We start from the raw sequence: 14,750 nt of genomic DNA, 5'->3' as shown, positions 1-14,750 counted from the left end.
CTTTGCCTCCAGCCCTCATCCGATTCTCCTAGCAACCAGGCCTGGGCTGCGTCTCCAGGGACACGAGATGCTGAGATGAAGAGCGGGGAAGGATGAGAATTGAAGGAGTGGGAGTAGGGGCTCAGGGTAGAGGTGGGGGCTGCCAGGATCTGAAGCGGGGGAGAATAAATGTAGGTGAAGGTGCTGGGAAAGGGGGTGAGGCTGAAGAGGGCTGCAGGGAAGGGACGGTCACATACTATCATCAGGAACTCTGACCTGACTCAAACACAGCATCCCCACCCAAACACATTTGGCAATGGGGCACCCCCGCCCCAGGCCTGTCCAGTCTGTGAGAGGGACTCAGGAGCAGAGGGGTCGTGTCCACCCCCAGCCAGTGCGGCTATGCCAGGATTTCTGGTGGTTTTTTTTTTTTCTTTTGTGACAGACTCTCGCTCTGTTGCCCAGGCTGGAGTGCAGTGGCGCGATCTTGACTCACTGCAACCTCTGCCTCCTGGGTTAAAGCAATTCTCCTGCCTCAGCCTCTTGAGTAGCTGGAACTACAGGCACCTGCCACCATGCCCAGCTAATTTTTGTATTTTTAGTAGAGATGGGGTTTCACCACGTTGGCCAGGCTGGTCTCGATCTCTTGACCTTGTGATCCACCCACCTCAGCCTCCTAAAGTGCTGGGATTACAGGCGTGAACCACTGTACCCAGCTGGTTTTTGTGGTCTTAAAAAACATTTTTGTTAAGATAGAATGCACATACCATGCCATTCACCTTTCTGAAGTGTACAACGTAATGGATTTTAGCATATTCAGAGCTGTGCCACCATCACAGTCAGTTGAGAACCTTTCTGTTGTTCCCAGAGGAAACCCATCGCCGTCAGTCGTTCTCCATTCTCCACCCCTGCCCGCAGCTTTTGTGCTTCCTGTCTCTCTGGATTTGCCTACGATGGCCCTCTCCTAGGAATGGAATCCCACTGTGGCCTTTAATGACAGGCTTCCCTCCCCACCGTGTTGGTGAGATTCATCCATGTTGTAGCCACCCTATGTGTGGTCAAATAACGTTCCATTGTGTGGATAAGCTGCGCTTTATCCCTGTGTCCTTTGATGGACATCTGGGTGGGGTCCACTTTTTGGCCACTGTGTCGTCTTCCCATCTCCCCATCTCTTTCCATCACCGAGCAATGAGTGTCTGTACATTGCCACCACCTCCTGGGTGCCACCCGCCCTCAGCAGGTCTGCTCTGCTTCCCCTTATAAAACAAGTAGAGGCCAGGCACAGTGGCTCATACCTGTAATCCCAGGACTTTAAGAGGCTGAGGCTGGTGGATCACCTGAGGTCAGGAGTTCAAGACCAGCCTGGCCAACATGGTGAAACCCCATCTGAACAAAAAATACAAAAATTAGCTGGGCATGCTGGCGCGGGCCTGTACTCCCAGCTACTTGGGAGGCTGAATCAGAATCCTTTGAACCCAGGAGACGGAGGTTGCAGTGAGCCAAGATCATGCCACTGCACTCCAGCCTGGGCTACAGAACAAGACTCTGTCTCAAATAAAAAACAACAAAAAACACCAGTAGAAACCCAACTGGGGAGTCAATGGGGAGAAAAGGAGGCACCCTCCTGCCCGCCAGCCTGTCGGGCACTACTGACTGTCTTCTCCCTTATACTGAACTCAGCTGTGCCCCTATATGCAGAGCTGCCGTTCTGGGACCCCACACCTTGGGGCACCTGTAGTGCCCTGAAGGCAGAGCCTGCGATGGGGCTGAGGTGCTGGTGCCCCTTTAGGAACAGGAAAGGGGCATCACGGAGGTCCCCATTGTCGGCACTGGGGCTCCAGGTCCACAGGGCTGACCTGAGTGTGTGGGGTGAACCCCACAAGTGCCGTGGAGGTGCAGGAGGCGGAGGGTTGATCCGCAGAGTCCCAGAGGTGTCGAGTCCCCACTGCTGGTGGAGCCCTCCCATAGGTCAGGGAAACCTGGGGGCAGAAAGCAGGGGTGCACGGCACGTGAGGTCAGTGGAAGGGGTGTGCTCAGTAGGGGCTGGAAGCCAGAGGGAGGAGGCCACTGTGCCCTCCTACATCTACAGAATGTGTCCTGGGAGTGGGAGGATGGCTGTGCTGGGCTTGTTTCCTTGGCTTTGCTCACTTGCACCGAGTAGGACTCATGAGTGACAGACAGCGGGGCTGGGTGAAGGGAGGCCTGGTGGCTACTGGGTGGGTTCACGGGATGGGTAGGTGGGTAACCCCTGGAGTGTTCATTCAGCTGGGTGCAGGCTCCGATCCGGGCCCAAGTTCAGAGCCCTGAGCAAGGCATACGTGGTCATTGTTGTCGTGTGGTTGAGAGATGCTGAGCAGACAAAATGAAAAGCCTGCTTATGTTGAAGACACGGGCCGTGTGAGAGAGGAAACCAGCCCACTAGGGAGGACTCCCCGGGAGGGTGCGGAGGAGCTGGCTGGACCAGGAGAAAATCCTGCCAGAGGGACCAGCACAGGCAAAGGCCCTGAGGCAGGGAGGGGAGACCCAGCCAATCTGAGCTCCTTGTATAGGATCCTTGCAGGGTGGGCAGGAGCGAGGCCTCGGCATGTTTGGTTTTAACCAGGAGTGAGTGAGTGAGTGGGTGTGATGGTGGGAACCAGCCCTGGGAGCCTGGGAAGAACGCCAAACCCACCAGTGTGTCTGGACGGAGCAGCCTCCCTGCCCGGTGTGTCTGGACGGAGCAGCACCTCCCTACCCCTCGTGTCTGGACAGAGCAGCCTCCCTGCCCCTCGTGTCTGGACAGAGCAGAGCCTCCCCGCGCAGCCCTGGCTGTACATCAGTGTTCCCTTGGCTGTTCATGAATCACCAGTGTCCACAACCCACCCAAAGAAATGAATCCACGTGACTCATGGGCTCTTGGCATTGACTGTGTATGTTGTGCATTAAAAAAAATTATTGCACTGGGCTTGGTGGCTCACGCCTGTAATCCCAGCACTTTGGGAGGCTGAGGTGGGAGGATCACTTGAGGTCAGGAGTATGAGACCAGCCTGGACAACATGGTGAAACCCTGTCTCTACCAAAAATATAAAAACTTAGCTGGGCGTGCCTGTAATCCCAGCTACTCTGGAGGCTGAGGCAGGAGAGTCCTTTGAGGACTCAGGAGGCGGAGGCTGCGGTGAGCCAAGATGGCGCCACTTCATTCCATTCTGGGTGACAGAGTGAGACTCTGCCTCCCAGGCTCCAGCTACTCTCCTGCCTTAGCCTCCCAAATAGCTGGGATTATAGGCGTGTGCCACCACACGTAATTTTTATACTTTTAGTAGAGATGGGATTTCACCTTGTTGGACAGGCTGGTCTCCAACTCCAGACCTCAGGTGATCCACCCGCCTCGGCATCCCAAAGTGCTGAGATTATAGGCATGAGCCACCACTCCCTCCTGCATTTAAAATTCTTATCCCTGTTGGGCATGGTGGCTCACACCTGAAATCTCAGCACTTAGGGAGGCCAAGGCAGGAGAGTTGCTTGAGCTCAGGAGTTTGAGAACAGCCTGGGCAATGCAGTAAGAACCCATCTCTACCAAAAAAAATTATAACCCCAATATGGCATGTCACATATACAGTATGTAGATTCTAAGTAGGTGTGCACCCACGTGACATGGTCAAGCCCCCAGGACCCCCTTCATGACCTTTTCTAGTCAGTAGCACCCACCCTACCCAAACCACCATCCTGCCTTCTAGCACAGGTTCATGTGGGTTGGTTATACCCCCAGGGAACATTTGGCCATGTCTGGAGACATTTTGGGTTGTCACAACTTGGGGGAGGGGGGCTGCTACTGGCATCTAGTAGGTCCCGGCCAGGGACACTGCACAACATCCCCCTGCCCCAATCATCACACAGGGCGGCTGCTGGAGTTATCCCACACTGGACACCAATCGTGCCAAGGCTGAGAAACCCTGGTGTAGAATCGTTCATCTTGTAACTTGAACTTTGCATCTATTAACGGAAACATTCTCTGCTGTCTGGCTGCTTTTTCTTGTGAGACAGAGTCTCTGTCTTTCAGGCTGGAGTGCAGTGGCACGATCTTGGCTCACTGCAACCTCTGCCTCCCAGATTCCAGCAATTCACCTGCCTCAGCCTCCCGAGTAGCTGGGATTACAGGTGCTCACCACCATGCCCAGCTTAATTTTTGTACTTTTAGAGATGGAGTTTTGCCATGTTGGCCAGGCTGGTCTCGAACTCCTGACCGCAAGTGATCTGCCCCCTTTGGCCTCCCAAAGTGCTGGGATGACAGGTGTGAGCCACCGCGCCCGGCCCCTATCTGGCTTCTTTTGTTCAACGTTCTGTCTGCGAGATTCTTCTGTGTTGAGGTGCACGGTTCTTTGTCAGAGCCATGTCATGCTCTGTGTGTTAGCATCCTGCCACTGATTTACGCCCTCTGCTCTTGGTGGGCATGTGGGTTGTGTCTGTTGGGAATGACGCTCAAAATCTTTTTTTTTTTTTTTTTTTTTTTGAGACAGAGTCTGGCTCTGTCGCCCAGGCTGGAGTGCAGTGGCTGGATCTCAGCTCACTGCAAGCTCCGCCTCCCGGGTTTACGCCATTCTCCTGCCTCAGCCTCCAGAGTAGCTGGGACCACAGGTGCCCGCCACCTCGCCCGGCTAGTTTTTTGTATTTTTAGTAGAGACGGGGTTTCACCGTGTTAGCCAGGATGGTCTCGATCTCCTGACCTTGTGATCCGCCCGTCTCAGCCTCCCAAAGTGCTGGGATTACAGGCTTGAGCCACCGCGCCCGGCAGACGCTCAAAATCTTAACGAAATTGAACACTCAAAGGATTCTTAGCAAAGTGATTTTACTTTTGTGCAGAGGGGTGCTTTTTCTTGGCCAGTTGCCATGAGAGCACACCTGAACAAAGGGGTATGAGGGCCTTTCTTCCTGACGCAAGTCCTGCCCCTGTACGCTTTTCCCACAGGCTGGGGTTGAGCCGCACAATCTAAACCAGTCTCGGTTGGTTAGACATTGGAACTTTTTTGAGATAAGGTGGGCAGGTAAGGAGGAGAGGGGAAAGGGGAAGGGGTGTTTGTAATGAGCTAGAGAGCTAGTTTTTTTTTTTAAAGAAAAAGGAATGTGGCCGGGCGCGGTGGCTCACGCCTGTAATCCCAGCACTTTGGGAGGCCGAGGCAGGCGAATCACAAGGTCAGGAGATCGAGACCACGGTGAAACCCTGTCTCTACTAAAAATACAAAAAATGAGCCGGGCGAGCTGGCGGGCGCCTGTAGTCCCAGCTACTCGGGAGGCTGGGGCAGGAGAATGGCGTGAACCCGGGAGGCGGAGCTTGCAGTGAGCCAGGATCGCGCCACTGCACTCCAGCTTGGGCGACAGAGCAAGACTCCATCTCAAAAAAAAAAAAAAAAAAAAAAAAAAGGAATGTGAGCTGGTATTGATAACACCTGGTACTGTGGCGTGTTTGGACATGTAACAAAGGTAGGAAGGAAGAAAAAAAGGGAAACGGGGTGGGGGTGTACTATGAATTAAAGAATAAAGGATTGATCAGGCTATTTGAAGAGAAACCTCATCCTATCCCACATTTCCCACCTTTTGGATATGAGTGCTTTTTCGCATCTCTGGTTCCGGGGGATGCCAGCATCCTGCTGAGCCGCCCTCTGTCTTGCAGTGTCACGAAGCTGCTGTCTCCATCTACTGTAGCATGCACAAGCGGAGCCTCCCCCACTGGGCCCTGGTCTCCGTGCTGTCCTTGCTGGCCTGCTGCCTCATCTATTCACTGACGGGTAAGGCCCTTCCCAGGCACCCCTGCAGAGGGTGGGGAGTAACAGTGAGAATCTCTCTAGAGAGTTTACCATGTGCTGGACCCAATACTCCACGTTTTGAGCCCCTGGACTCGTTTAATTCTTAGTGTCCATAGGAAAAGGCCCCATTTCATAGATGAGGAAGCTGAGGCTCAGAGGCCCTCCAGAACTTGTTCAGGGTTTCACAGTTAGATGTGCAAAGCTGAGAACTGAACTCCAGCCTAGCCATCTCCACAGCTCTTGCTCTTACACACCACACCCCAGCCCTGCTGCCTGCTGTTCAAAGGACATTGACTGCTGTCGGTCATGACATGGTAACATCTGGGTGGTGGTTTACAAAACGTTTGTGGGTACAGTGGACTCAGGTGCTCACAAACTGTGTGTGGGAGGCAGAGGGTCTTTAAAGGTGAGGAAAGTGTGGCTCGGAGAGGGGCTGTGACACCCAAGGTCATACAGTGCGTCGGAAGCACAGACCCAGGTCTCTGGCACGGCTGGCTTCTGGTTGGCCCCTTCACTCCAGTCTTTTTTTCATTCACATCGTATCCTCCAATCTAGGAAGCTCTTGGGCTGCAGTGGGTCTGTCAGGCAGCCTTGGACTCCTGTGTGCTATGGTTTGAATATTTATCCTCTTTAAAACTCACGTTGACATTTAATCCCCGATGTGGTAGCGTTGAGAGGTGGGGCCTTCAAGAGGGGATTGGGGCATGAGGCCTCTGCCCTCATGAACAGATTAATCTATTCATGGATTAATGGATTAATAGGTTATCATGAGAGTGGGGCTGGTGGCTTTGTAAGAAGAGGAAGAGAGTCCTGGGCTCACACGCTCAGCCCCCTCGCCATGTGACACCCTGCGTGCCACTTCAGGGCTCTGCAAAGTCCCCCCCAGCAAGAAGGCTCTCACCAGATGCAGCCTCTTGATCCTGGACTTCTCATAACTGAGAATCCTGGACTTCTCATATGGAGAAGTACAGACTTCTCCATAACTGTAAAAATATAAAATTCCTTTCTTTATAAATTACTCAGTTTCAGGCATTTGGTTGTAACCAACAAAAAATAGACTAAGACAGAAAATTGGTATAAAGAGTTGATGATTGACTACCTGGAACGTGGAAGTGGCTTTGGAGCTGGGCAATGAGTGTAGGCTGGAAGAATTCGGAGGAGCAGGCTAGAAAAAGGCTAGATTCTGGTGAGGGCTTAGAGACAAGACTAGGGAACATTTGGAACTTCTTAGATGCTGTAGCTAGTCATGGATAGTAAAGGCTATTCTGAGGAGGTTTCAGACGGAACCAAGGAACAAGGGTTTGGAAGCTGGAGTAAAGGCCAAACCTGTTAGAAACTGGTAAATAACTTGGCTGAACCGTGTCCATGCCCGAGGGCTTTGTGGAAGGCTGAACTTGAACGGGAAGAACTGGCCGGGTGCCGCGGCTCATGCCTGTCATCCCAGCACTTTGGGAGGCCGAGGCAGGTGGATCACTTGAGGTCGGGATTTTGAGATCAGCCTGTCCAACATGGTAAAACCCTATTTCTATTAAAAATACAAAAAATTAGTTGGGCATGGTGGCGGGCACCTGTAATCCCAGCTACTCGGGAAGTTGAGGCAGGAGAATCACTTGAACCTGGGAGGCGGAGGTTGCAGTGAGCCAAGATTGTGCCACTGCACTCCAACCTGGGCGACGAGCAAGAGACTGTCTCCCCCGGCAAAAAAGGACGAACTAGGGTATCTGGCAGCAGAGATATCAAGTAGCAGAGCGTTCACGATGCTGCATGGCTATTCTTAGCTGCTCACGTTATGCTGGGACAGGCAAAAAATGACTTGAAGAGGGAACTGATCATCAAAAGAGAAGCAAAGCAGCAAGATCTGGAACTCTTTCAGCCTGGCCGTGTAGAGTGCAGCGCGTGTTCTGGACAGGAAACTAAGGTTATGGCCCTGAGACTTTTGCTAAGGAGATTAGTACGGAGAGAAAGGATTATCTAGAGAATGGAAGAAAGACCCTGAAGGCATTTCAGAGATCTTAGAGGCTGCCCCTCCCATCGCAGGCTCAGGGGCCTCCAGGGCAGGATGGTTCTGGGGACAGACCCAGGGTGTCTCCACAGGCTATCCTAGGTGCCCTCATGTCTCTGCTCCCAGGACCCTGGCACAGGGTTCCTCGCTGCACCAGCCTTGGCTCAAGTGGCCCCTGGTCTGACTCGTGCCACAGCCCCAGAGGTATAAGTGGTAAACCTTGGCAGGATCCATGTGGCACTAATTCTGCAGCCTGGCAGACAGAGCTACAGAAACTTGGCAGCCTCTGCCCAGATTTCAAAAGATGTTGTTCAGGCCAGGTGTGGTGGCTCATGCCTGTAATCCCAGCATTTTGGGAGGCTGAGGTGAGAGGACTGCTTGAGGCCAGGAATTCAAGACCAGCCTGGCCAATGTAGTGAGACCCTGTCTCTACAAAACATTTTTTTAAATTAGCAGAACATGGTGGTGTGAGCCTGTAGTTCGAGCTACTCAGGAGGCTGAGGCGGGAGGATCACTTGAGCCCTGGAGGTCAAGGCTGGAATGAGCTGTGATTGTGCCACTGCCCTCCAGCCTGGGTGACAGGGCAAGACCCTGTCTCAAAAAAAAAAAAAAGGATGTTGTGGAAAGCGTAGGAGTCCAGGCAGAGACTTGTCACAGCCGCAGAGCCACTCTACAGAGCCCCCATGAGGGCAGTGCCAAGTGGAAATGCAGGTTGGAGCTACTGCAGAGCATCTCTGCCAGGGCAGTGCCTAGTGGAGTCGTGAGAGTGGGACCGCCGCTGGGGCTACAAACCGCGAAGTTAGCAGCAATGTGCAATGCCTGCCTGCAAAAGCTTCAGGCATCAAGCGCCAGCCCCTGTGAACAGACACGTGGGCTGTACCCGGCAAAGCCGTAGGAGTGGAGTTGCCCCAGTGTGTCCAGGGGGTGGCACGTGGTGTCAAAACAGATGATCCTCCAGCTTGAAGCTTGAGCGTCTGCCCTGCTGGGTTTCAGACTTGCTTGGAGCCTTTACTCCTTGTCTTTGGCCTTGGTCTGTCTGCTGGGATGAGAATGTTTCTTTTGCCTGCACTGCCATTGTGTCTTGGAAGTAGATGGCTTTTGATTGCACAGGCTCGCAGACCAGACACTGGAGTTTGGACCTCTGAGTTGGTGCTGGAGCACATGAAGACTTTGGGGCCATGGGGTTGGAATAACTATAGGGTATTTATCTGTGAGGAGGATATGAGTTTTGGGGACCAGGGGCAGAATGCTGTGGTTTGATTCTTTGTCCCCTCCAAAACTCCTGTTGAAATGTAATTGCCAGTATGGCAGTATCAAGAGGTGAGGCTTTTAAGAAGCTGTGAAGTCATGAGGATGCTGCTCTCATGAACAGATTAATCCATTTGTGGTGAAGGGTTGAAGGATGCGCCATCTGCCAGTATGCCAAACTGGTACGTTGATTATTTCGGGTTGAAAATATCAGAGGCCAGGCATGGTGGCTCATGCTTGTAATCCCAGCACTGTGGGAGGCTGAGGCAGGTGGATCACGAGATCAGGAGATCGAGACCATCCTAGCTGACACAGTGAAACCCCGTGTCTACTAAAAATACAAAAAATTAGCTGGGCGTGGTGACACGTGCCTGTAATCCCGGCTGCTCAGGAGGCTGAGGCAAGAGAATCGCTTGAACGTGGGAGGTGGAGGTTGCAGTGAGTCGAGATTGTGCCACTGCAATCCAGCCTGGATGACAGAGTGAGACTCCATCTTAAAAAAAAAAAAAATTAGGCTGGGCGCGGTGGCTCAAGCCTGTAATCCCAGCACTTTGGGAGGCCGAGACGAGCGGATCACGAGGTCAGGAGATCGAGACCATCCTGGCTAACACGGTGAAACCCCGTCTCTACTAAAAAAATACAAAAAACTAGCCGGGTGAGGTGGCGGGCGCCTGTAGTCCCAGCTACTCGGGAGGCTGAGGCAGGAGAATGGTCTAAACCCGGGAGGCGGAGCTTGCAGTGAGCTGAGATCCGGCCACTGCACCCCAGCCTGGGAGACAGAGCAAGACTCTGTCTCAAAAAAAAAAAAAAAAAAAAAATTATATACACACACACACACACACACACACACACACACACACACGAGAAATTGTAGTTTCAGAAAGGGCTAGCTGATTGGACTCTTCCTGCAGGAGTTAAGCCATAAAAATTCCTCTGGGAGGGGCCCCCTCCCCATGCCAGGGTGAGGAAATGGTCATCATCACCGGAAGGGGGATTTCTGGCTGCAATGGACCTGAATAAATCCACTTACTGAACTAGCCCTTAGCGTCTGCTAGTTTTATACCCACCCCATATATCTCCTAGTGACTCCCCTAGAAATTCACTGCCCCTGACCGGATCCCCTTTGGCCTGTTATTCCTTGTCAGATTTATTCTTTGTCTAAAAAGTATAAAGGCATCTCATTTTGGCCGCTTCTTCAGACATCACTCTGTTAAGAGCCCATGTACATGGAGAATTAATAAGACCTGTAGGCTTTTCTCCTGTTGATCTGATTGTCTCACTGGTGTCGATTTTAGTTTCTAGGTCCAGCCGAAGAGCCCACATAAGAGGCATGGGGCAGGGGCTTAATGGATTAATGGGTGAATGGACTGATGGGTTATCATGGACATGGCACTGGTGGCTTTATAAGAAGAGGGAATGAGGACTGAGTCAGAGCTCACCCTCCTTGCCGTGCAATGCCCTGTGCCACCTCGGAACTCTGAAGACAGTCCCCATTGGCAAGAAGGCCTTCCCAGTGTGGTCACTCAGTCTTGGACTTCTCAGCCTTCATAACTATAGGAAGTAAATTTCTTTTCTTTATGAGATGCCCAGTTTCAGGTATTCTGTTGTAAGCAACAGAAAATGGACTAAGATACTGTGGTTACTCAGGAAACTTGCTGGGTGACTCCCTCCCCAGCAGAGGAGGTCCCATCAGTCTGTAGTCCATGGGTCAGACTCAGTGATTCAGTGTCACCTCCACATGTTCTCACTGCCAGGGCCATGGGACCTCTCAGAAAGGGCTTGCAGAGAGGTGAAAGGGATGTGGCTGTTAGTCAGAGGCAGATGTCTCAGGACAGGGCAGGCAACCGGGGGTGATGGAAGCAGCATCACTCTGTTGGGGCAAAGGGCCTGGTGCTGTAGTCCTCAGTCCACGAAAACTAGCTGTGTGATTCCAGGCATTCATTGACGCCCTGGCTCTTGGTTTTCCCCATTTGGAAATGTGTGCACAGCTAGCTGCTTTCTTTAGATGTCGTAGGAGTGAGATGGACAGGGCATGGGAGGTGTGTTTGTATTTTTCAGAGTGTTCTGTGCTTCTAGTCAACACACGTGCTATGGGTAAGCTCTGTGCACCAGCTCTGTGAGCGATTTGAAAGAAGGACAAGTGGCGGATTTGTCTGCAGGAGTTTTGAATCCGTGGAGCAGAGTCATGTATAGGCTTAGGACAGGAAAGCGTTGGGCTATCCCTTCCAAAATCCTAGGTGGTAAAGCCAGGCACTCTCCATCTGTTGGTGGGGGAGGGGACAGCATTTTCCTAATTCACTCTCTGGCTTCCGTCCTTTCCCACCTTCAGGGGTTTATGGCTTCCTGACCTTTGGGACAGAAGTTTCTGCTGACATCTTGATGTCCTACCCAGGCAATGACATGGTCATCATTGTGGCCCGGGTCCTTTTTGCTGTCTCCATCGTAACTGTCTACCCCATCGTGCTCTTCCTGGGGAGGTGAGGCCTGGCTCATTGGGGGGGGCACCGTTCAGCATGGTCTGCTGACGTGTGCTGTGATTCAGCATGTGCCAGGTGTGGGTTACATGGCTGTGGGACTACCATCATCTCCAGTTGTAGAGAGGAGGAAACAGGCACAGAGGATTTAGGTAGATTGCCCAAAGTCACCCCGTGAGTGTGTGTCACAGCCAGGACTGGAACTCGAACCATGTGCTTTATCCCCTGTCCCATGGGCTGCCTGATGGTGGCAGAATCCCTGAGGGTTGGCAAGATCTCCTGGGGAATTAATGCCTGACTGTGGAACAGGAGCCCTGGCGGGGGGGGACTCCTGGAGGACTGGGGGAGCAGCTGGCAGGTGGAGGCTGGTGCCCCTGGGATGCCCATTGTCTGTGTTGGGCGTGGCCTCCAGGTCGGTGATGCAGGATTTCTGGAGGAGAAGCTGCTTGCGGGGATGGGGGCCCAGGGCCCTGGCTGACCCCTCAGGGCTGTGGGTCCGGATGCCGCTGACTGTCCTGTGGGTCACCGTGACGCTCGCCATGGTGCTGTTTATGCCCGACCTCAGCGAGATCGTCAGCATCATCGGAGGCATCAGTTCCTTCTTCATCTTCATCTTCCCAGGTGAGGCCCCTGCTTTCCAGGCTTTCTGCCCACTCGTTCTTCCCTGTTCATCTCTGTGGGGACTCCCCGTGTTGGAGGTCAAGGTTCTGGAAGGTGGGAGACGCATACAGGTAGGATTAAGGCCCCATGTAGGTGCCCTGTTTATTGAGCCAGGCACAGGGCTTGGGCTTTACATACCTTCGCTCACTCATTGAACATCTCAGTAGCTCCTGATACGCTTTGGCTGTGTTCCCACCCAAGTCTCACCTTGCACTGTGATAATCCCCATCTGTGAAGGGCAGGGCAAGGTGGAGATAGTTGAATCAAGGGGGTGGTTCCACCCCTACTGTTCTCGTGGTAGTGAATAAGTCTCATGAGATCCTATGGTTTTATAAATGGGACTTCCCCCACACAAGCTCTCTTGCCTGCCACCATGTAAGACATGACTTTGCTCCTTATTCACCTTTTGCCATGATTGTGAGGCCTCCCAAGCCATGTGGAACTGTGAGTCCATTAAACCTCTTTCCTTTATAAACTACCTAGCCTCTGGCCGGGCACAGTGGCTCACACCTGTAATCCCAGCACTTTGGGAGGCTGAGGCAGGCAGATCACCTGAGGTCAGGAGTTCGAGACCAGCCTGACCAACATGGAGAAACCCTTTCTCTACTAAAAATACAAAATTAGCCATCCATGGTGGCACATGCCTGTAATCCCAGCTACTTGGGAGGCTTAGGCAGGAGAATCACTTGAACCCGGGAGGCAGAGGTTGCGGTGAGCCAAGATCGTGCCACTGCACACCAGCCTAGGCAACAAAAGTGAAACTCCATCTCAAAAAACAAAAACAAAAACAAACCATTACCTAGTCCCTGGTAGGTCTTTATTAGCAGCACGCAAGCAGACTAATACAGCTCCTGATGGACATCCTTGACAGAGGAACCTTTATTATCCCACTCCATAGATGGGAAGACCGAGGCCCTGAACCCCCCATGGGGCACAGCTAGTGTGCAGCAGGGCTGAGGGTCAATCATACAGCTCTGTCCGTGCTACTGCTGGTACCTCCTGGTAAAGGATTTTGTTTTATTAAAAAAGAAAATCATATATGTGAAAGTCACGTGGCTCAAGGCACCCTGTGAAGGCTCCCTCCCCTCCTGCCCCCAGGCCCTGGAGGCAAACACTGTTTCTGCGAAGGATGGTTTCTTAGGAAACCTTCCCAAAGTTAGTGTGCGATGGAGAGCTGTTCCAATTCAAAACAGCCCAAGCGTTATCTGAGGGGAAGCCAGCAAGGAGGAGCTGGAGGGATGCTTCTTCCAGAGGAAGAGAGAACACTGTAGTGACCCACTGGAGCCCAGAACAGAGACCCTACATCCGCAGTGGGGGCTGTTCCAGGGCCCCACGCACAGCAAACGCTAAGTACACAGTCGAGGGTCCCTCAGTGCGTGTTCCGTGAGTGGACCCTGTGATTCAGCCGTGAGAGGAACCCCGTCAAGGAGACATTGAGCTTGGGGACCCTTAGCCAGATATCCCCAGTACCCTAATGCAGCCCTTATGTCAAACAGACAAGAAGTAGTTGCTCATTGGTGAAACTTACAGAAAGCACGGGAGAAGTTCTTAGAGGTTTTCCAAAACTCGAATGAGGGAATGAAATGAAATGAAACATTGTTCAGGGTCCCAGGTAAGTGGGTGGTGACAACTTTGTCAATAGTCCGGAGGTGGGGGATGGAAGAATTGAGGTCCACAGAGAAACCTTGGTTATCAGAGGCCAACTGATGGGTGGAATATGAAAAGCGGGTTCTTAGCAGGTGAGTTAAGATTCAGGGGTTGTCTTTGATATAGTCCCTTGAGAATCTAACTGTACCTGCCCTAGCTCCTGTAAATTGGGGTCTACTGGGATTAAGGGATAAAAACTGCGGAAGTGAAGGGAGGGGAGGAGAACAGCCACCCACTCTGCTCCTGGCTCTGCACGGAGCTCTTAGAGGTGAGGGGTGTGGCCATGTGGCTCCTCCCTCAGGTTCTGGGTGGAGCTTTCAAAGAAATGAGGGGTGTGGCCACGTGGATTCTCCCTTGGGCTTGGGGTGGAGCTTTTAGAGGTGAGGGTGTGGCTACAAAGCTCCTTCCTCGACTCTGGGCAGGACTTTCAGAAGTGAGGGGTGTAGCCATACAACTGCTCCTGCACGCTCTGGACAAAGATATCATTGATGGGGGTGTGGCTACACGGCTCCTCCCTCAGTTGTGGGCTGGACTTTCAGAGGTGAGGGCGTGGTTATGCAGCTCCTCACTCAGGCTCTGGGTGAGGCTTTCAGAGGTGAGGGGTGTGGCTGTGTGGCTTCTCCCTCTGGCTTGGGGTGGAGCTTTCAGAGGTGAGGGTGTGGCTACACAGCTCTCGGCTCTGGGCGGGGCTTTCATAGGTGAGGGGTGTGGCCACACGGCTCCTCCCTCAGGCTTTGGAGCTTTCAGAGATGAGGGGTGTGGCCATGCAGTTCCTCCCTCAGCTCTGGGTGGGGCTTTCAGAGGTGAGAGTGTGGTCACACAGCCCCTCCCTCAGGCTCTGGGCGGGGCTTTCAGGGCTGAGGGTGTGGCCACACTGCTGCTCACTCCAGCTGTGGGTGGAGCTTCTCAGAGGTGAGGGTGTGGCCACGTGGCTCCTCCGTCACACTGCCTGGTCTGGGC

General features: G+C 52.9%; 1 protein-coding gene across 6 annotated transcripts in view; it reads left to right on the top strand.

Moving 5' to 3' along the window:
• The window catches only part of SLC38A8 (solute carrier family 38 member 8), a 35,542-nt gene that overhangs the window by 16,727 nt on the left and 4,065 nt on the right, over positions 1–14,750 (top strand). For 3 of the 6 annotated variants that reach the window (XM_045381808.3, XM_045381809.3, XM_074027671.1), the window contains 3 exons: positions 5,627–5,741; positions 11,339–11,486; positions 11,896–12,104. In XM_045381808.3, coding sequence (XP_045237743.2) covers positions 5,627–5,741; positions 11,339–11,486; positions 11,896–12,104 — 472 coding nt within the window. Of the gene's footprint in view, positions 1–5,626; positions 5,742–11,338; positions 11,487–11,895; positions 12,215–14,750 lie in introns of all 6 variants that reach the window. The other 3 variants (XR_012429184.1, XM_074027672.1, XM_074027673.1) reach the window with 3 other exon arrangements.

This window comes from Macaca fascicularis, chromosome 20, assembly GCF_037993035.2.
Source record: "Macaca fascicularis isolate 582-1 chromosome 20, T2T-MFA8v1.1".
Classification (NCBI taxonomy): domain Eukaryota; kingdom Metazoa; phylum Chordata; class Mammalia; order Primates; family Cercopithecidae; genus Macaca; species Macaca fascicularis.
This window is presented reverse-complemented; position numbering and strand designations above follow the sequence as displayed.